This window comes from Aquila chrysaetos, chromosome 9 (genome assembly GCF_900496995.4).
Source record: "Aquila chrysaetos chrysaetos chromosome 9, bAquChr1.4, whole genome shotgun sequence".
In the NCBI taxonomy this organism is placed as follows: Eukaryota; Metazoa; Chordata; class Aves; order Accipitriformes; family Accipitridae; genus Aquila; species Aquila chrysaetos.
The window spans coordinates 13,137,501-13,160,771 of NC_044012.1; the positions used below are offsets into that span (position 1 = coordinate 13,137,501).

At 38.9% G+C, this 23,271-nt stretch overlaps 1 protein-coding gene across 2 annotated transcripts in view; it reads left to right on the forward strand.

The window, feature by feature from the left end:
- Positions 1-17,747, forward strand: part of TSHZ3 (teashirt zinc finger homeobox 3) — a 66,460-nt gene extending 48,713 nt beyond the window's left edge. For both annotated transcript variants that reach the window (XM_030026290.1, XM_030026289.1), the window contains exon 2: positions 12,976-17,747. In XM_030026290.1, the coding sequence (XP_029882150.1) occupies positions 13,149-16,175 (3,027 nt within the window). In that variant the 5' untranslated portion in view covers positions 12,976-13,148 and the 3' untranslated portion in view covers positions 16,176-17,747. The remainder of the gene's footprint in view (positions 1-12,975) is intronic.
- The last annotated feature ends 5,524 nt before the right edge of the window (positions 17,748-23,271 follow it).

The window sequence follows — 23,271 nt, forward strand, 5'->3', positions numbered from 1 at the left end:
GTTTTCGCGTTTGTGTTTCGTTATTACAAAACTCAGCCTTGTCTTTGACTTAAGAAGTGAATGGCAAGCAATGCCGCTTACCGGTGTGGCGTGAGTTGGGATTGAATCTCATCCGGATTCTGAGGTGTAATCTGTGCTTTCGTTTAGGGTTCGTTTTAATAAGTGGGGTTTTTTGTCTGGAAAACTGTAGTGCTTCAGAAGCATTATGAGCATAAGGACTCTCCTCCCCTTTTACAAACAGGTAAAACTGAGTTTAAGTATTCTGTCTGCAATGAAAGTGGTGGAAGGACCATAAATTGATCCCGCAAGTCATGATCGGGGCTTATTTTCCTTCTTTTTCCTCTAAGCCACAATGAATTCCTTCTGAAAGGCAGCTCACGCTTACGCTCTGTCCATTTTTATGCATGCTTACTGTTTTACACATCCAACAGGGTTATGTATGCTTTTTTAGTAACGCCTGCTGAAGCATGGAAAGGATCAACATTTCATTTTCATTACTTTTCATTTATTTCTCTATTTTGGAGGAAGGGTTCCATAAAGTATAAGATAGACATAACTAAAATAAGTTTCTACTGCGGGTGAAAGGTATTGGTAGTTAATGTGACTCCTCATAAAGCAGCTGAATTGCAAGTTACAATCAAAGATTTAGAAAAAATGTCTGCTTGATAGTGTCTTTTGCCATAATAAAATACAGTCACACAAGGAGTAAAAGGCTAAAAGAATGGCCAGACAAAGACAGATCATCCATTTGCACTTACTTTGAGACTTCTACAAAGCTGTTACTTGAAAATACCTACGTTGGGTACGGGAACATGGAGATTGCCATCTTACATGTATATTTAGTCTTTGGTTATATTATTTCAAATGGTATGTAGCTATAATAACATGAAATAGATACCCCTACCTGATACGGAGATAAATACTACATCATTGCTGCTATAATGCTGTGCTGCAGAAGGACTTTTTAAAGGATTTCTAATGATAATGAAAATATTCTGATACAGCATTAAGAATTTTGCTACTGAAATGTGTTTAATGTAAATATGCTGTCAGATACCCTTCAAGTAATTGACAAGAGCAGATGATTAGCAGTGTTCTCAATAGTGTTTTTGCATAATCTTACATTTTGACAGAACTCTTCAGCGGCTTTTTATTGTCAGTGCTCTGCAATCAGTAATACTTTTTCCTTGACATTTACTTTGTCATTATAAATCTTGTAAGTGGTCATTTAACTTGTTCAGTATGCATGTAAGAATATCATTACTAACACGTTTGAAAAAATGTCTTCCTGTTGAGGAACTATTCTGAAAGTAAACTTAAAAAACCTTAAATGAAGTAGGTTGATGAGTGACTTTATGAAATAAATACCTGTCTGTGAGCATGTTCTTGCACATTTCAAGGATGATTTAAAAATCACTTTCTTATTGAACATTCACGTGTAAGTCATCAAATTCAACAGGGTTGTTGGATTTTTTTAATCTGGTATTTTTTTAATTTAATACTATTGTTCGGTTATGCTCATTTACATCTAACTGACCAAAATTAAACTCTTATGATCCATAAGCATTCATAATTACATACTGCATGTAACATTAATAGTCAATATAATAAACCTTCATCTTTATTGAAGCATCTCTTGTTTCTACAGCAGTTCTTTAATCTATCTCAATAGATTTCTAGTGTACAGCTCATATAGATTTGGTCAGTGACAAGGGTTAGAGTAGTCTTGTAGAACATTTACTTGTAGCTGTGAAAAGCCCACATTCATCAGAGGATTAGGTCGATCAGATTGTACCAGGATCAATGGAAGGACTGTGTGATCCCTCTTAGGCTGTAATGTGTTCACCTTCTTTGGAGAGAATTCACATACACACACATTTCTCTGTCTTAAAGCCATTTATCTCAGAATGTCAAATTGCAATAATTAACCATTATTGATCTTAAATTCAATTAACTTCATTAACACAGGTCATGATGAGGGTGCTTGTAAGGGAAAGGCTCTTGACAAGTGTCTTTTCTTATATGACATTGAATGTTCACAACCGTGGCTATAAACTATTCATATTGTGCCACAGGAACATCTTTTAAAAATGACAAGAGTTTGGTTGGTGGCTTTGAAGCAACATTTTAATCCCTTCCCCCTCATCTTCTAGTTCTCAGGGTTTTCCAGCAAATTTTCTATTCAGGAATCAGTGAACCATTTGTTTCCAGCACGTAATCTTAGTGTGGTATTATAGCAAACCCCACCTATTCAAATACCCTTCAGTTCAATAGCTGGTGCTAGATAGAGACTCATTTACAAAAGTGTATATTAGTATAGTTAGCAAATGAGTGAAATGAATATTCAGTGCTTCTTTTTGCTATACATACAAAACAAGTTGGGGACATCTCATAGAGGTAATTCTTAGAATCTCTGCTTTCTCCAGGTCCTAAGATTCATATTGCAGTCAATAGTTGTTTTTCTTAAATGAGGGCTGAATAAAAACTGTGAAAGGACACAAAGCTTTGTTGGCCCACAGTGAACTCCTTTTTTTCATGGAGAAACTTCATTATAAGTACAAGTTCACAATAGCTGAAATTGTGTTTGAAATCATTTGGATTTCTACTATACCATTCATACAGTTGTATGGAGTTTATTGTAAGGAGGCACTGCAACCAAAATAGCCATTGAAACTACTGTATAAAGGACTTCAATGGGAATTTCAAGTTTGCAAGAAAAATGAAGGATCAGGTTGAAGCTCTTCTGGTACATTTTGAATGTCTTAAGTAGTCATGATTGTTTACGAATAAATCTCCAAGTAGAATGACTCGCTGTAATATATTGAAGCATTTTAGGTGAAAACTTGATTTTTAAAAACTTCACAACGAAGGCTGCAGCTCCAGAGATGTGTGTTGAAATTAGTATAGTTAAAAACAAATACAAAGCCAGTGTTCTGGTTACTGTAAAACTTGTAAGACGTGAACAGATCAGGAGCAACCAGAGATGTGGGAAGATTACAGAAAGTAAGGTGTAAGATTTTTTTTTTTTCCTTAGGCTAAAAAAATGCTAAACCATAATCAGAAGACAGAAGTGTGGATAAAGAGAAATCACAACATCAGTTTTGTTCAGAAACAGATTTCTGTGACAATTAAATGGTCATTTTGTCACTACATTTGCTATTTCCACTCCACTATACAAAGCATTTACTGAAAAGAGGCAGGGCAGAAGCAGAATGGTTTGATTACTGCATTTGAAGAAACTAAAGTTCCCTTACAACATCTGTTTGCTCAGTGAAGGATTATAATAATTAAGAGCTATTAGAGCCATATTGAGAACTTTTATGCTCATGCCTGCTTATCCTGGAGTTGGCTGTGAATCTTGTATTAGTTTGCTGAATGCCCTGTGTGCTTTTCAGTGATTAAAAGATGCCACCCAAATGCTGATATCAAGCAGAGATTGTGTCGCTGTGTGTTTTAGTACCAATTCATACAGAGAATTTGGCTTCATCTTACCAGGATGTTGATAGTGACTTCTATTTAAAAAAAAAAAACAAACAACCAGCAAAGAAATATATTTATCTTTTGAGGATTCTGGTAAATATTTTTGTCTGTTTGAGGAAATGGTAATTCTGTGCTTGGAGAAATTCTAGAGAGCCCAAAAACCAATTTACCTCCCAAATCCAAACTGGGGTCGAAGCGTAACATGAATCTGTTTTCTCTGCTTATGAACATTTATTTCCCACTGTAGTATGTGCTTGCATGGAGTGGAAGCTAACAAGTCTGTAGCGCTTCACACCAAGCAACTGTCTTGGAAACCAACGGAAAACCAGTTTTGTCTTACTTAGAGTGGATTCCATTTATTCATGATGAATAATTTATACAGCAAATGTAGGTGGCTTTCTTCTGTTACTAATGCACATACTAATTGTATTTGTTAAGTTTATGTGAATGTTTTCAGACTATGGGGCTACTTGTGAACTGTTTACTTCAACAGTTTGTGCCTGGCTCTTGAATCCCCAGTGGCGGTTCCCCCTTCTCTGTGGCTGGTTAGCGGACCCGTAACCTCCCGATGGACAGTGAGGAACTTTACGCTCCCGCACATGACGTTCATTTGTAACTTCGGTGTACCTGCAGGAAGGGCATCCCTCCCCCAGGGATGGCGAGGGGTGGGGAGGAAGAGGAGGGTGCTACGTGAACGTTGATGATGTGGGAACACCAAGACCCTGAACCGACTAAGACCGAGCAGCAGTTGGGAATTCCCGACGGGTGCTCGCAGTCCCTGTTACGCATTTGCCTGCTTGATCTAGTCCTGATGGTGCTTGTGAAAGGTGGTTTATGTGGTGACAGGGAAGGCCGAGAAGGTTTTTTTTCTCCTTTTTCAGCAGGATCAGCCAAACATTCCAGGCTTATGCTGACAGGGACTGTTAAAATCTCTGCTTCCCCTGGAGTGCAAAGAGGGGAGGAGATTGATTCCACAAAATACCATAGCAAGGAAGGTCCTCTTGTCCTCGTGGGAGTCCCTAGTGTTTCTCAGCCCTTCCACTTGATTACCGTGATTCTGCATTGCTTCTGGTAAGCAACTGTGGGCACACACAGTTGAGACATGAACTGTTCCCCAGCTTCTCTACAGCTGTGGTACTTTTGGAAGTCAGTTGTATTGTGTGTGTGACTGCAAATTTAGGACAAAACCCGTAAAAATCTGTTTGTCCTGACCAGGCAGAGTCTCTGAACTGTCCAGTTAAGTTTCTCATAACCATGTTGTTCACTTCTAACTGTACAATAATGACATCTGAAGGCAAGTTTTAAGTGAGAAAGTCTCTGTACTTTTTGTCATTACACATGGGAGTAACTTGGACCTTGGGTCTCACTTAATGTTTTTTAAACTTCAGATTCCTTCTTGTCAAAAACTTCTTGTAGAAGGTGGCAGATGAACTCTCCAAGTGAGACAAATCTCAGACCGATCCTCACACAACCCTACCCATAGACGAGTACACTGCAGTGTGATAGGATCGTGTGCTGTTCTCCACGTTAGAAAGAAGTGGTGTTATGTTTCACGGGTGGATAATTTGAGCAGATTTTAGAAGAACCCTGCTCAGCAGGTTGAATTCAGGGAGTTTAGGCCCCGGGCAGAAATCAAGGCGAGCACAGCTTCGGAGGAGAGAGGCATGATCCATCATGTTACATCTCCAGCGTGGTTCTGGTAGAGCAGGCCTTCACAGCTTACCTGAAGTCCTGCTCTGCACTGGGAGCAGAAAGCTCTTCGGAGGAGAGTTGTGACAATACTTCTCCTTACTTCAAAAACCTTTCCTATTTTCCCCATTGTGAAAAGAAGTTTGCTGGCAGTCTGCAGATTCAGCATTTATTGGATCCCAGCAGCTTGGCTCAGAGAAGATTTGTAACCGCAGACTCTGGCTTGTGCACAGCAGATGCACCCATGGGTATTTCACTGGGTATTTTATCCTTAATAATTGTTTAAGCTGAAAACTGGCAATTATTTTCAATTATACAAATATATTGTACTCAAACACACTGTGAAGAAGCATAGGAACAGAAACACAAACTTAAGCCATCTTCTCATGTTTTGTGTAAATAGCTGAATTATGTATATTAACCTACAGGAGTTACAGGCTCCTTTACTTGTCTTCTTGTCTGGCACTAGGCAAGTAATTTTTAACTTCTTTGGATTTCCAGGTTTGCAGCTATAAACTATGGGTAAGAATGTTTCTTCCACAGGGTTGCTGTGAAGAATAAAACACTCGTCGAAGTTTTTGAACACCTCAGTAGAATGATGCTGTCCAATAGTACTAAGTTGTTTCTAAGCCATCATTTAATATTATGGCATCCTGTTTTATCAAGTGTGTATTTAATGAAGGAGATAATACATAAATGTGAGCTTTGCATAGGAATCTCTCATTTAACAAACATCTAAACAGTATTTGGTTTCAGAAAAACTAATGCCTCGCTTATCAGCATTAGTAGCAATTTTTGGAATGTTTTCTCTCTTCATTTGTAGGGGGCCTGTACAATACTTTTCATATGGCATCATAAAGTCTAAAGTGAATGAGACCTGAATCCTGTACCCTTCTTTAAACTACACTAAAACCAGAGGAGTTTGGAATACAGTGACATGAGGACAAGGTGCCTGCTGTAGACTAGCTTTGTTCTGCACTGAGATGGCCCACATCTTAACGGCGTATAAACTTATTTCTTGTTATCAACTCTTCACTGTGTTTTCTTGTCTGTGTAATTCTCAACTCTTAATGCGTAGAGTTGATTTGAGCTCTCTGAGGTTGCTCCAAATGTAATACCGGTCCCGGATCAGAGCAGCTGGCTGGCTTCCTCTGGCCTATTTCTGAGCTCTCTGTGGCAGACAGCTGCAGTATTTTCATGAAAGAACAAACACAAGTACACTTCAAAGTTTCTAGTGCCTAATGTTAGCCACCCAGTAGATTGGCATGCTTTGTCACATCCATCCACACTGATTCCCAATAATTTAATACTGTGCTATTACTGACATGAACAGGCTGCGGATTTATCAACATACAAAAATTCCAGCTAAACAAGCATTAATCATGCACATCACATCCAATTAACATGTTCAAAATTAATATTCTTGACCTTGCCAGTGGGCAGAATCATCAGTCTTGCAGTAGAATCGTACTCTGGTGCGAGGTACCAGCGACTTCAGCCGATGTGCGAGAGAAGTGCTGACCTCTCCACTTGGAAATAACATTTCTCTCCCATAATAGACAGTCCTGCCTCTATGAAACAGAACCTTTGACCTTTCTAACAGGAATAATGTCCCTGTCAAGGTGCTGGGTAATCAGTATTGCCATGCCTGTTTAGAGGCAGTGTTGTCATTTGCCACTCTTGTAAACAGGGCAGCCACTCCTACCTCCCATTTCTATCGCCTAATGAGGAATATGCTAACATCTCTGCCAAGTAGTGAAGTCTCAAATACAGTTTCAGTTACATGTGAATTATCAGTCAGTCTTGGTATAGAAATAGCTCATGTTGTGGGTGAAATGTTTGCTTTCTTCCTGTAAGTGGAAGGCCTGCGGAGTGGGAGTTTTCTAACAGACTAATATAACTCTTTTATATGCCTTCATTTGCATTAGGTCTTTGATTGACTCCATCCACTGAGCTGGTTTTCTCTTGCCTCTGTTCATTAATTTTGTGAGTAAGGTTCATTGGCACAGTCAAATCATCTCCGTGCTGCAGTTTCTCTGTTGGCTTTCTCCAGACTTGTGTTCAGACTGAGCCCTCTCTTAACTCTGAATGGTCCCACCGAAACTGGGGGCTCTCTGAGGTGTTTTCATCGATTACTTACATCTTAAAAAAATATTCTGGTTATTTCTCAGGTGCCCGGTGTCTGCTTTAAAACAGAATGGGAATGCTATTTAGGAAAAGGCTCTGCACTGCCCGCAGCACTGGCTGTGGCAGGAGCAGCCCTCTCGCAGCACTGTGCTTCGGCTTGGGGAGCAGGGGGGGGCCACGCTGCAGAGAGAAATTTGCTGGCCGAATCCTACTCACGGCTCCACTTCATGATCTGTTCTGATCCTTTTTCCCTTTTTCTTTTTGACTGGGAATATAATATTCACCCTGTAAGCATTGGGAGCGTTCCTGCTCCCAGTCCCGTTCTGCTGTTCTCTTTTTTTCAAGTGTGAAATATATATGCGTTCAGGTTTTTTAAGGGGTGAGAAGATTTTTCAAGATGCACTCAAAATCAGATGATTTGGGAAATGACCCTTAGTATTACACAATGATTTCAAACCATGCATAAATAAATAATAAAGCTGCTTGTATTTTTTTTTACTGAAAAGCTAGTTGGTTGAAGCCAAAATATTTCCAAGGAACGGAGTGGTTTTGATAAACTTGTGTAGTTAAGCGTTTTTTCATGTGAGAAGAATATTTGAATGTTTTGGTACTTTTTCAAGCAAAGAGCTTATATACTAGTTTAAATATACCCTAGTAAGCTAATTAAAATAAAAGGAAAAAGTCTTGGCAAAAAACCATAATTAAAACAAGTCATTTCAAAAGTATCGAAATGAAATATTTGGATAGATCAGAGCCAAAATATATGGTCTCAGATGCATTTTTCAGGAAATAGGGGAAGAACTGTACAGTTAATTGGTTTTTGGAGAACAGTAAAATACGCCTTTAATGATACAGTTTTGTATTCCAAACGATCTCAAGGAGGTGTGTGTCTGACCATGTTACTGGGTGGATGTTGCCATGGAAGGGGTGAGAACCGTGCGATGTTTTTCCTCTTTCTGCTGAAGGGGACCTCTAGCAGTCGGGGTCCGAGCCAGTAGCTTTTGTGCCAGTGGGCATCTCAGAAGATTCCCGAGTTTGGCCCAGGACGTCAGTAGAGTAGCAGCTGGTTTAGCCGCTTAGGACTTCCTCTGCCTGTAGAAAGGTGGTGGACTGGTGATATTTCTCTGCTTCTGCGTAGTAGATCTCTGGTGTCTGTGCAGAGCCAGGTATATGAGTTTATTAGTGTATATACAGTAAGTAGATCATTTGGGGCAGTGATGGATCACAATTTATTTCCACTGGCAAAGAAATGATCCATAGCTCAGTTATGAAGGTAATTCCCTCTTGTGTGGAAATGAATTGCATTATACCACAGCTTGTATTGAAATCAAATGTGTTAATTTCATTATTACCTAGCAGTTTAGTTAATAATTATAACAAATATTAATGAGGGAACTGTCTGTTCTCGGCCTCTCTGTGGCTGTACCTGCAATGGGTTTCTGAATCCTTTTGGTATCCTCATCTTCTCTAGAAACCGAGGGCCACACCAGGGAACTGCTTTCCCTATATTTATATTTGTCAAATATTATGTCACAGTGACACCATCGCTCAACTTGCAGGCAATTTCCTGTGGGTTATGGTGCCCCGTGAGATGTAAACTAAAAACTTTTTTGAAAACTGTAATTGTTTTTCTTCTTTTACTCTGGAAAAACAAAAAACCCAGAGCCACCTAATTTCTTTCATTTCCATTCTTACTAACTTCTTCTGCCATTAGAATTGCCTTTAAAGTTGTTTTTTTTCCATCAGACTTTGCTGTCGAGGCACTGAAGAACAATTTTACAAATGTCCTGCTGTTTACTCTACACTTGAAAAGTATCAAAGTATGAGGTGGTTGGTTTTTTTTAAATAAGAAGGAAGTGGCTGAGTAACAATGGGCTGAAGACCGTGCTTCTTAAAGACACTCTCTCCACCAGGCAGTGAAGCTCAGTGAAAAAAATTTTTTACCATCACCTCCTGATTTTATTCTCTGCTCTCATAGTCTCTTTGCTCTCCCTGTAGGTACTTAGCCAAACAAGGTATTTCTGTGCTACAGGCCTCCTTGTCCTTCCTTCTGTTGCAGTGAAGCTGTTACCTTCATCTGTACTCAGACGGAATGTAGATCATCTCTCTGCCCTGAGCAAGATCTGGTGGGGCAGGGAGGGATCGGAGATTCCCTTGGCTGCAGATGGGCTCCTTTCCACGAGTACCTGCACTGAGTCCCGAACTCCCTGCTAGCGTGGGACTGAAGTTTGGCCTTAACCCTCTCTCCTCTTCTGTCCCACATGCTGGTAACAATTTAATTGGGTTTTCTGAGGAGGAAACGTGTCAGCCAGCGTAAAGCTACCTTTAGCGGTATTGCAAAACCTTTGAGTGTGCGCCAAGTCTGCCATCACGGGTTGCTCCAGGACTTGTTGGGTTGCCTTACAGTGCCCTGAAGGCAAGCGATTAGGTGGCCGGCCCTTGGAATAAGGAATTAGAAGCTACTGGCCTAAACTCCAGTTTAGAGTGGTGTTTTAAGTCTTTGGCTAAGATACTTCCTTCAGCGTCCTCATCCCTTGCATAAATCTTTGGTCGAGGAAGTTGGGCATAATGTCATGTTTCATCCCTCTGCTCCTCCGTGAAGGGGAAAGAGCGGAAGGAGTTGTTCAGACTGTCAGTTTATCGAAGTTGCAGATTGCCGGGTTAAATTCCCTACTGTCGTTTGTGCCTCATTTCCCACATTTCTGGATCAAAGGCTGATGTCACAAGTTGGCTTCGCAACTTAAGCTTAGGAAGGAGAACAGCTATAGAGGAGGCAGCTCCTGGTTAACACGCAAATATGCTTGATAGTTGGTGAAAAGGGCAAAGAAAGCATGAAAGGTAAATAGATTTACATTTAAATGAGCCGCATGCTGGAGGTTTTCCCTGATGTAAAAGTCAGTCTCTAAAAAAACTGTGAATGTGACAAGTGTTTCAGTCCAAACAAAATTCATAAGATTTCAGCAGTAAGAGAAATAAAAATGTAAAGAAAACCACACTAATTAGGGGCTTGATTTTGTGACCCCTGTTTGTGTTGGTGAGCACCGGTCCCCGGGAGGACTTTCCGTGGTGTGCAGGGACAGACCCCGGGGCTTTGGTATGTGCTCTGGTGGTGGGAATGGGTGGCACACGCTCACACTAGCACTTAGTGGACAAAAAGAGCAAAAGACAGGTACGCTTACAGAGTGCTTTGGTGTGCCATCTCAGCCCACAGGTGTGAGTGAGATCTTTAGAAGGCAGGCAGTGTGGCAATATACCTTGGAATTTCTTTATCTCAGAAAAAGGGAATTGTTCTTCAGTTTCACAACAGAGGCAAAGGGACGGGAGTTGTAACAGAAAAACTATTTCCACAAGGTGGAAAAGAAAAGGGGTACATTTGCTTCCAAATCATCAGTTTTGTGCTGTCATTCTTTCCTTCCATCCTTCTGTATTCATATCACTAGGATATGGCGTTGCTGAGAGGTAGTTGATGGCCAGTTGTTTACACATTATCAGTAGTTATTTAAAATTTTTCAGCTCTAGAGAGGAATTTGAACTGCTTTGGTCTCCTTTGCTAAAGTTTTTGGTAGAGTTCAGGAACATGATGGAACAAGTAATTAATATGAAAAACAATCTGTACCATCCATAGGGGAGTGAAAATATTGAATGGAATCTACCTTGTCAGATTTTTTGTAGTAGTTTCATTGCACGTATTTGCAGGATAGGCACTGATCCTTACTACAAATTGCTGACATGACTGTAATATACATAAAATAGTAATATTTTTTCAAAATATTTTGAAAAAGCATAAAATAGAGCAAAACAGCACAGCTCTATTTCATTAGAGTACATATACTTGTTGTTAAAGCCTGATCTTTGTATCAGCGTCTTTGAAACATCTTGTAATAAAGTTTTTAACATAATTCTTTCAAACTACATTCTCCCAAATGTTAAAAATAGGACCCTTGCTGCATGAATTTTCTGCATTGAAATTATCTGAGCTGAAATATCTAATCACTATTATGTGTTGCTCTTATGTGATATGTTTGTGCTTTCAAAGGTTTAACTTCTATTCTGAAGATCAGATTATAACTGTACATGCTTGGAGGAAGATTCACTACCATTCAGCCATGTGAAAGAACAGTAGTGGATATTTTATATTGCCTAACTGAATGAAGAAATACTCCATGTGAAACTAAAAGCCTGATTTCATTCTTACTTGTAACAGTTGTGTTTTCTTTTGTGGTTTTCTGATAACATTTGAACGTATTTTCCCTGAAAGAAGTTTGCAAGGTTCAATATTGTATATGTGATATCTACTATACTGCTCTACATTTTTCACTCTGTTGGTTAAAGTAGGTCTTTTTGGGGTGTAAACTATTATCTTCTCTGCACTATTGCCTGGATAAACAAGCTATAGATTATTCAATGTGTTTAAGATACCCACACATTCCAGATGTGTTGCAGAGAAGGTCAAAAGTCAAGTGTCTTCAACTATAGAGTCTACTGGAAATGTGTTTTTTTTCAGTTTGTAATTGTATTTGTGAGAGATCGCAAGTAAATTTTAAATTCTACTTAATAGAGAACAGCCATATTCCATTTTTGCTTTCCTGCTTAGCTGTAAATTAATGCATTATATAGAAATAGATCATTTTGATCAGTTAATGATCCTTCTCTTAATGTTTCCGTAGTTTTCTTGCCTGCGGGAAAAACTTAGGTAGACTTAGTATATGTAGAATATGTGCACAGAAGCGCCATGGAAGAAAAAAAAAACCAACTGTTTACTGTCAGTTCCCAACTATCCTATTCAGGAGGAGTATCTTAGATTTACATCACCAGTTGCATTAGTTGAGGGGGGAAAAAAAGACAGGATCCCTGTTGGGTGTCCGTGTAGCTTATGCTGAGTAAATATTGACAAAGTAGTCTAAAGAGCAAACACTTTGACATTTGTAAGGTCCACTGGAAGGTCTGGTATATATTTATACAGCAAGAATGAGTACAGCATACCAATTTTCTTGAACTAGCTCCTGACATAATTCTGCATGGGCTTTCTCATTGAGAAAGGTATGTTTAAATGTGAATGGGTCATTTGTTACACCCATAATGAATATCCTCAAATTGCTCTCAGTGAGTTGTTTCAAAAGGTTGCGTCACCTGCTTTTACCATCTCCTCCTCTAAAATATGGTACTACCAGTAATGAAAACTTTAAAAAAGTCTCATTTTTTGATTATTGTAACTGGGGATTTTTTTACTTTGTAGAAATTTTTGATGTTTGTTGTACTCTGTATTTATTAAAGATTGAGTCTCAAAACTGTAATGAGCAAAAAGTGCTTGCTTAATTTATATTGTGAATCTGTCTGTTAAGAAATGCATTAGGGGTAGGAGAAGCATAAGACATATTAATTGACAGACAGGAACTGCTGTCTCTGAGGTTGATACAAGTAATTTATTACTTTAGAAATGAATGCCACCTCCAGAATGTGCTTCATTAATTTCAAATTTAGTTTTAATTTCAAGCTGTTGCCCCTTGAGAAGAATAAGGTGGCAAATTATGTTTGAAGAGCAGATTTTTTTTCTTGCTCTGAAGAAACACTAAATTTTAACTGTTTAATTTTACAAATAAGTACACTCCTTTGGCTAAAACACTTAAGCAAAAGTATGATCAGCAGAAACTAACTTGTATTTTCTTCTCTTCGTAATAGCCTATGTTTCAGACGAACTAAAAGCAGCAGCACTGGTGGAAGAAGATGTGGAACCTGATGAAAATGCAGTTGACGGGGAGCCTTCAGCAAAGTATGCATGTCCAGAAAAAGACTTCAGTAAGAACTGCCAAAGCTACCAAAACTCTCCAGCAGCTGAATTTTCTAGCCATGAAATGGACAGTGAGTCACATATCAGTGAGACAAGTGACCGCATGGCAGACTTCGAGAGCAGCTCTATTAAAAATGAGGAAGAGAGCAAGGAGGTTTCGATACCACTGGAAGACTCTACTGTATCTGATAGCTTAGAACAAATGAAAGCCGTATATAATAACTTCCTCTCCAATTCCTACTGGTCCAATCTCAATTTGAACCTTCACCAGCCGATTTCAGAAAAGAACAACGGTAGCAGCAGCAGTAGCAGCAGCAGCAGTAGCAGTTGTGGAAGTGGCAGCTTTGACTGGCACCAGACTGCTATGGCTAAAACACTGCAGCAAGTTTCTCAGAGCAGAATTCTTCCTGAACCGAGTCTTTTTAGCACAGTTCAATTGTACAGACAAAGCAGTAAGCTTTATGGCTCTATATTTACTGGAGCCAGTAAATTCCGCTGTAAAGACTGCAGCGCTGCCTATGATACTTTAGTAGAATTAACAGTGCACATGAATGAAACGGGACATTATCGAGATGACAACCATGAAACTGATAACAATAACCCCAAAAGATGGTCCAAACCTCGTAAACGTTCTTTGCTTGAAATGGAAGGGAAAGAAGATGCCCAGAAAGTATTAAAGTGTATGTACTGTGGTCATTCATTTGAATCTCTTCAGGATTTGAGTGTTCATATGATCAAAACAAAACACTACCAAAAAGTGCCTCTGAAGGAACCTGTTACACCTGTAGCAGCAAAAATCATCCCAGCTACTAGAAAGAAAGCATCACTGGAGCTTGAACTTCCAAGCTCTCCAGACTCCACAGGTGGGACACCAAAAGCAACAATCTCAGATACCAACGATGCCCTTCAAAAGAATTCTAATCCTTACATTACGCCAAATAATCGCTATGGTCACCAGAACGGTGCCAGCTATGCCTGGCACTTTGAGGCGAGGAAATCTCAAATTCTGAAGTGCATGGAGTGCGGAAGTTCGCATGACACTCTGCAGGAACTCACGGCTCACATGATGGTGACGGGACATTTTATTAAAGTCACCAACTCTGCCATGAAAAAAGGGAAGCCAATTATAGAAGCCCCAGCAACACCAACAATAACGTCCTTAGTAGATGAGAAAGTCCAGTCTGTGCCACTAGCTGCCACCACTTTTACGTCTCCTTCCAATACACCTTCTAGTGTTTCCCCTAAATTAAATGTTGAAATAAAAAAAGAAGTAGATAAAGAAAGAGGCAGTGCTGATGACAAAATGAAAGACAAAGAAAAGTCAAGTGAAGATGAGGAGAAGTATGATATCTCCTCAAAATACCATTACTTGACTGAAAATGACCTAGAAGAAAGCCCTAAGGGGGGATTAGATATATTGAAGTCTTTAGAAAACACAGTTACATCAGCTATAAACAAAGCCCAGAATGGCACGCCAAGCTGGGGTGGCTACCCCAGCATTCATGCTGCCTATCAGCTGCCTAATATGATGAAGCTGTCATTGGGTTCATCTGGGAAGAGTACACCATTAAAACCTATGTTTGGAAGCAGTGACCTAGTGTCACCAACTAAAAACCAGCCCTTGGTGTCTCCACCAAGCAGTCAGACCTCACCTGTGCCAAAAACAAACTTCCACGCCATGGAAGAGTTGGTAAAGAAAGTCACCGAGAAGGTGGCTAAAGTGGAGGAAAAAATGAAAGAGCCGGAAGGAAAGCTTTCTCCAATAAAGCGTGCGACGCCTTCGCCATGCAGTAGTGAAGTCAGTGAACCCCTTAAGATGGAGTCCTCCAATGATGGTGGCTTCAAAAGCCAGCAGAACAGCCCAGTCCCTCAGAGAGATGGTTGCAAGGATAGTCCAACTGTAGAACCTGTGGAAAACGGGAAGGAGCCTGTGAAGTCCATCGTAAGTTCTTTGAGCAGCAGCACAGCTATCATTACTGATCACCCTCCCGAACAGCCATTTGTAAATCCATTAAGTGCACTGCAGTCCGTCATGAATATTCACCTTGGGAAGGCAGCAAAGCCGTCTTTGCCCGCTTTGGATCCAATGAGCATGCTTTTTAAAATGAGCAACAGTTTGGCGGAAAAGGCTGCAGTGGCCACCCCACCTCTCCAGTCCAAAAAAACAGACCACTTAGACCGTTATTTTTATCATGTCAACAATGACCAACCCATAGATTTGACGAAAGGCAAGAGTGACAAAAGCTGCTCTTTGGGTTCAGCGCTTTTGTCATCCACATCGACATCTTCTGCATCTTCTTCATCTACAGTGACAACAGCAAAGACATCTGCAGTCGTGTCATTCATGTCAAACTCGCCGCTACGCGAGAATGCCTTGTCAGATATATCTGATATGCTGAAGAACCTGACAGAAAGTCACACATCAAAATCTTCCACACCTTCCAGCATATCTGAGAAATCTGACATTGATGGTACCACAATAGAGGAACCAGAAGAGAGTACACCAGCTCAGAAAAGGAAGGGACGTCAGTCTAACTGGAACCCTCAGCACTTGCTCATATTGCAGGCCCAGTTTGCAGCTAGTTTACGGCAGACTTCAGAGGGGAAATACATCATGTCAGACTTGAGCCCTCAAGAAAGAATGCACATTTCCAGGTTTACGGGACTTTCAATGACCACAATTAGCCACTGGCTAGCCAATGTGAAATACCAGCTCCGAAGGACGGGGGGAACTAAGTTCCTTAAAAATTTGGACACTGGGCACCCAGTGTTCTTTTGTAATGACTGTGCTTCACAGATCAGAACTCCTTCAACTTATATCAGTCATCTTGAATCGCATCTGGGTTTCAGGTTAAGAGACTTGTCCAAACTGTCCAGTGAACAGATTAACAATCAGATAGCACAAGCAAAGTCACCGTCTGAAAAACTGGTGACGTCCTCTCCAGAGGAAGATATCGGAACTTCTTATCAGTGCAAACTTTGTAACAGGACTTTTGCAAGCAAGCATGCTGTTAAACTTCATCTTAGTAAAACACATGGGAAGTCACCAGAGGATCATCTTCTGTATGTTTCAGAGTTAGAGAAGCAGTAGCATTTGCTTTTGATTAAAATAACTGTAATTTGCTTTGAGGAAAACTGTCAAAGACGCCTTAAAGCTACTGTTTAGTTCTTGGCACATGTTCTTATTTTAACTCCAGAGTCGCTCTGGGCTGAACTGTTTTGTATAACTGTACAGTGTTTAAATAGAGGTGCATAATCAGCTGTTGTTACTGGTAAAATATGAAGGTTAAAATGCAGTGGTAAGTGTTTGGAACTTTGTGTAAATTGGATTTAGTTGCTGTGCATCCCTCTGATGCATCAAGCTGCATGCATTAACAGACAGTTTAATTAAGCATTTATAACTAATTCTGGTGCACTTTTTTCATGTGACCTAAGTGTGCTGGTATTTCTCACCCTATAATCTTTAGCCCTCTGAGTACTTTGAAGCACTTTTGCATTAATTTGGTAAAAATGTATGGATATGGTTTTTTTAAACCCTTACCAGCTTAGTTCCGATTACTAATATGAACCTCCATTTATGCAGAGGTGGCTCACACCTTGAAATTTAAAAATATAATTTTCACATTGAAACATAGATGTATATATTGTATAGATTTCAAAATCTCTTATGGAAAATGTGATTGTGGTTAATGCCATTTTCTTTTTCTTCAGCATTTTTAGCAACAGTGGTTTTTGTACCTGATAAGCTCCAGGTATAAACTGTACCTATATATAGTGTATATTTCATTTTTTAGATCTAAACGGTTTTTCTTTTAACATCCAAACATTGTAAATTATATGATGAAAGATACCACAGATAGCATTTATAAAGTATTCAGAAACATTATTCTTAAAGCAAAGTATGTTTTGTTTTGTTTTGCTATACAGTACATCTATATTAATAGAGGTTCATCTTTAAATTATACATATTTATTAGTGTTGCTATCATTTTTTTTTGTTTTTGTTTTTGTTTTTTTAAACCGTCTGAAGAAACAGAAGCCACGGACTGCATTCCTGGCATGCATTCTAACTGTTTTGCACAACATGACTTTTAAAGGTATTTATTAGTAAAAAAAAAAAAAAAAAAAAAAAAAAAATTCAAAATAAACTCAGTGCTCAAAGGGTTAAATCTATTTGAAAAACTTGTACTGTATTTCCTAAACATTGATAAAGCCTTTAAAATGTTTGTACTGTAATACTTTGCTTAAAAGTTATGAGGCATTCTGTGATATAACCTCTTTTACTTATTTATAAGCGCTCTTGGTTGTTATTTCCTATTGTAGAATGCCTTTTTATTTCAATTGGTAACTTTCTGTTTTGTTCTGCCTAATTATTCTCCCAAGATTCCATACTGCAGCTTTATCTTTAGGCATATGAAAGGTAACCCGTGGTTACCAGCACACTAAGTGATTCTGTTCGTCTCCATTTTTGGCAGTTAATTTGCAGAAGTAACTGACAGCTGACACCATATGAGAATCTATGTATAAAATATTGGCATGTAAACAGCACAGACACTGTAATGCACTCTGTGCCCTGTTTTGTTGTTGACAATGAAGCACCATTATATGACTCTTCATATAACCTTTTTTTCTACAGCAGCATTAAAATTGTCTTTTTGCTATAATTTTGTGTTGCGTTCACAATTATGTCTGAAATGTGCTACGACTAACGAGCACATTAAAATTAAATTGTATGCTATCTGTTTATGACTGAAGCTTGAGTAGGTTTCTTCATCTGCCAGGTGCTGGCAGTCAAAAGCTGCACATAAATCACTGGAGTTTTAGTGAACTTTAGCATTTAAAGAGCAGGGTAGCACTTATTCAAAGGCTGCATTAACAGATTTTTTTTCCCCCAGAAAAGATAAATGAGCATTATAACTCCTTTTTAAACATCAGGTAAAGCTGACTGTGAAGATGGGGTTTATAAGCAACGTGTGGCAAAGCAAATAGGTGGTTTGCTGTGCTGTGTATTCAGACCCAGGCAGATACTGCTGCTCGCACACGTTTCCCCTGAATGTACTGAGCACAGTCTGCAGGTTGCACTGGTGTGTATTTCACGGCTTAGAGAATCCCTTTCCATCTACCCAACATTTTCAAATGACGGGAGAAGGAACCTGAGGCCGACAACTTAAACTTTGTGATTTTGAAGGGAGTCCTCTTACGGCCCTGCCTGCTGTTGTATGGCATTCGCAGCAGATAGCGAGAGGGGAAAAGAAGATGAATAAACACATGCCAAACAAATGCAAACAAGCGGGAGCATTTATATGATAATGACAGACTTTTACTGGTGTTGACAGGTCATCCCATCAAAACCATTGAAAACAATTTGCATCTCTGAAGCACCTATATTACTATGCATGTAAATAATGTCTTTTGCCAGTCAGGTGAACTCAGAGTCTAGAGATGGTTACATGGGAACCAATACCACCATTACAGCACTTAAGAATCATGTCTCAAGTAATAACTAGCAGCCGAATGTCAAATGTACAGAGTTTCCTTTCTTTTTTCAAAAAATCCACTCTCTTCCGGTAAGCAACTAATTAAATCTTTGGTTCCCCTTTCCCCTTTGCTTTTTCGCCTTTCCCTTTTCCTCTTTCCCCTTTCCTTTCCTTTCCTTTCCTTTCCTTTCCTTTCCTTTCCTTTCCTTTCCTTTCCTTTCCTTTCCTTTCCTTTCCTTTCCTTTCCTTTCCTTTCCTTTCCTTTCCTTTCCTCCTTTCCTTTCCTTTCGTCTTTCTTTCCGTCTTTCTCTGTAGTTGTAAAGGCCAGTACTACGTCTCGGGATGTTCCGTTCATTCTATAGCGAACACTGCTAAGGAGACCTAGTGAATGGGATTAAACCCAGGGCTCTGGGTTTTTTCCTCCTTTTCTGGCTCACAGTTGTATCTGATTTTAAGGTCATTTGTGTGTCAATGTTAATGGCCTCAGCTCAAATTCCAGCAATAAAATTGCAGCATTCCGTTTTACTGGTTGACTCTACCATCCCAGGAGTCCCCCTCAGTTAGGAGAGGCAACCTGTCTAGCTGAAGTCTTTCATGAAGCCTCCTGGGTGGCTGTCCACATTTTTTGCAAATAGGTGATCTCAGTCTAAATGCAGCCAAACTTTTTACCTCTACAGCAGAGAATTCCTCCTTTGAAAATTATAACAGCTTAAATATAGTATTTGGTTGCAAACCAGAAATTCACACATAAGGAGACTGGCAGATTATTGCATATATTGTCAATCAATGTATTTTTAAGATGCACCATTGACTTATAATAGTAATGCTAAAAGCTCTGTACGCAATAGTGTTATCTGGGACACGGGAGGGAGTAAAAGCAAGAGACTACCGAGTCTTCTGCAGTGTTCTTCTACTTATTCTTAAAATACAGACAAGAGCTCAGTGGCTGCAAACGGCAAGTACCCCTGATGCAACTGCACTTAATTTGGTAAAAGTCAGTTCCTGGGCCTGACTTACCTAGGTCTGAATGTGCAGTGAGGAGACGTACTGGGTAAAAATTCAGGAACAAACCATATCTGTTAGTGTGCACCAGAAATGACTTTGTAATACATTTTTTAAATACGCTTGAAACTTTGCAAATGAATGGCTGGTCAGGATCTGCATATCCCAAATTTATTAAAATAAAGTTCAGCTTGCATTTCAGAACCTCCAGGACTGGCATACCAATGTGATTTCACATTATAAAGAATTTAGAGAATCAATGAACTAGAATAATGTTCATTTCATCCATACACTGATATGTATATTGGCATGGTAACTATTAGTGCTAACCAAATCACCAACCTAGCTATGTTAAGATAATTTTTTTCCTATTAACGAACGTGAAGGTATGGATGCAGGATTTTAAAATATGCATCTGAGTTCTGACTTTTGCTTTGCATTTGATATTTTATTTAGAAATATGCAGATCAAGTGAGAGAGAAAACAAAATGCCTCAAGAAAGAGTTTAAAAATGAAATTGTGATGGGGTGGGAAGAGCTTTAAATCACAGGTGTATAAAGGTGACCCTGGTCTAACCCCACCCAAGTAGTGCCTTGTTGCAGCATACTGTATATCTTCCAGCCATCACATTTACGCAGTATCTTAAAATAACATTTGTGATAAATGTGCAATTTAACTAATTTATGGTGCTATGATGTGCTCAGGGCTACATGCAAGATGAAAATCTTAAATGGAGCTTGAACAGCTCACTTCACAACAAGAAATCAATATGCCAGATCTTAGAGAGCTGTTCACTGGAGTCAACATTTAGCAAAAAAAAAATCAGTGAATGTATCTTTAAGTTTCAGTGAGTAAGAAATCTATAATTAACTGAAATGTGACTTTTCAGCTAGTGTAAGGAACTGTTTCTGAAACTGAAATCTTTCTAGAATCTTCATTATATTTTTGTATTAAAATCAAAAGTATATTGTTTTAATTATGCAGTTGCTTTTGTGGTAAACACTATCCGAAGCAAGGCAGATTAGTTATCAATATGGGAATTATATGTTGCATTTTAATATGGCCATGTATCTTGCTATATAAAGCTAGACACAGATATGACTCTGCATTTTATGACAGCAAAAAATTTGGCTATACTTTGAGATTTAAAAAAATACTGGCACGTACTGAAGGGAAGAACCTTCTTTAATTTTGCAAGTTCTTATTTCAGCTGCAACAGAAAAAGAACTGTGGTGCAAGTGGAACAGAGACAACTGGTAATAAAGCTAAATTTAATTAATAAATTTGGTATTTTAAAATACACCTCTGGAGAGCCTTATACATTTCCTAAAAAAATATCAAATTATTACAATTATTTTTGCCTGCTTTGTTTGGGTAACTTTTTGTAACAAGAATGTGTTGGAGCTTTGCTAGGTAGTCTGTTACCCACACTGCTCCACAGAGCTGAAATACCAGGCAGGGTCATAAAACTAGAATTTATCAAGCAAAGTAGAAAAAAAAAAGTTTCAAGATTACTCAACTTTTAAAAAGTCACTGGATTGTCTTCTTAGCATAGGATGAAATAGCTCTTAATACTTGACTGGACAGTTACATTTTAGCAGTGGAAATACAAATGCGTAACTCCCTTGGGTATTGCTAGCAAATACATACAGTCTCCAGCAAAAAAAACCCAGTAAATTCTCTTCTCCTGGGACTTTGTGCCAAGATGTGCCTTCCAGCCCTTCGTTGACCTGCTGTAGGTAAATGAGAGAACAAGAAATAATTATCGTACTGCCATCTCAGAATATGAAAGCGGCTCTGTTGTTCAGGGTGTGGTAGCAGTGAATTTTGTTGAGTTTTCAGTAATTATCCTATAATAATGAAAAGCTGTATGTTTAAGACCACGATACTAAAGCCCTCATTGAAGAGTATTTGCATAAGAAGTCAATTTTTTACCAGTGAAGGAAGAAAGAATCAGGGTCATTTATGGAAGGGAGCAGAATTATGTATTAACGCATCATTATACATGTCTGAAAGCGTTGGAATAATCGGTGAGGTTACAGTCTGTTTTCAGGCTTTGGTTTGGGGCAGTAATTTTAACTAAATGTTCAGCGTGAAAAAGATGACTAAGTTTTACTACTACGTAGCTTATGTGCTGTATTCATTATATAGTACATACACAAATACAGTGGTGGCGTTACATAAATTCATTTTTTACATGTAAAAACAATCTTCCTTTATACTTAGTATCCAGCTTATGTGTCAGGGTAGCATTTTGTTTGTTTGTTTTTCAGCAGTATATTACAACGTATACATGGGACACATTAACTTCCTCAGCAGCTGTTGCTTGGTTCACTTTGCTTTATTTATAGCTTGAAATGCACTTCTGGTTAAATAATCTTTTAAGAGAATTAAAATCAGATAGACTTTTTGGGAGAGATGGATATGTCCAGACCACTCACCAAGTTCATATATATATAACCTTTGTTGAAATGAAAATACGCAACTGCAAATCATACTTAACTCGTATACCAATGTGCCTATCTTTCATTGCAGAAGCGTTTAAGAAGTAAAATTAAAAATTACAACCTAAGGCGGCTATGCCAAAAAAAGAAATTTTTGAATCATAACAAGACATTTTCTGGATATCATGGTTTTAAAATTCTTAGCCTGTTTCAAGAAATAAAAATTTATCGTAGAGCAAGCAGAAAGAAGTAAAAAATGGTAGTGCCAGTCATGGCCCCGTTTCCCAGCTGGGGGCGGGTGGTAGAGCTCTTCACGGCTAATAGTGATGTCTTCCATACCCAAGCTAAAATGATTATGTGCCCCTCACATCAGTTGCTGGGTTTTCCTAGTGTCACTTTAGGGTGAGGATGTGCATTTCTTCCCCGATACACTTAAGCTTTGCAAGTGGCAGAGTGGACTTTGTAACCAAATAGCGAGCTAATTTTCTGATCTCTTACCTCTTGATGCCTGAATTAAGGACTTTGGTCGCAAGGGAAATGAATTGCAAATGATTTGGCACTGTGGAAAAGCCTATATTAGACCTGTCAGCCCCATTCCACTCCCTGTGGAGAAGATAGTGTCCATCTTGGGTTTTTTTTTTTTTTTTTAATATCAAAAATACAAATGGAGAGAGGGTAACTTTTAAACTTTAGCAAAAATTAACAATGAAAAATACTTCTTTATTAAGCTTCAACATATCACATTCATTCTTGCACGGTAGGAAACTGGGGACATGTTTATAGCCATCATAATTGTGAGTTAGTGACCTTTCTAGCCAAGTGAAATGAAATTACTTGAAAATGGAATTCTTTTTAATTGGCGCATTTGTAGGTGGTGGGGAAAGGAAGGGGATTTGCTGAAGCATGTATATGATCTAAAGCCTGTGAAAAGCTGTAAGAAAAGCTTGAAGCCTGTGCTCAGATGTAAACCTGTGCAGAGAGGGAGAATGAGGTAGGTGTGTCAGGAAGCGGAGTCATATTCTCGGCTTTTTTTTTTTCTAAACTGGAGGTACAGTCACTGCAGTTACGCCTCAATGACCATGAAACCGAGTCGGCAGAAGCTGAAGGACTCCGCTCCTGAAAGCCTCATCAGGACTTGTCATCGCTCTAATGAATATCATTTAAATTGCTTTGTATATTGGTGGAGTTTGGATGTCGATTTAATTTGTGCATGTGTTTGAGTTCTTCTGCTTGGCTAGGCTAACAGAGAGCAACAGCCTAATGAA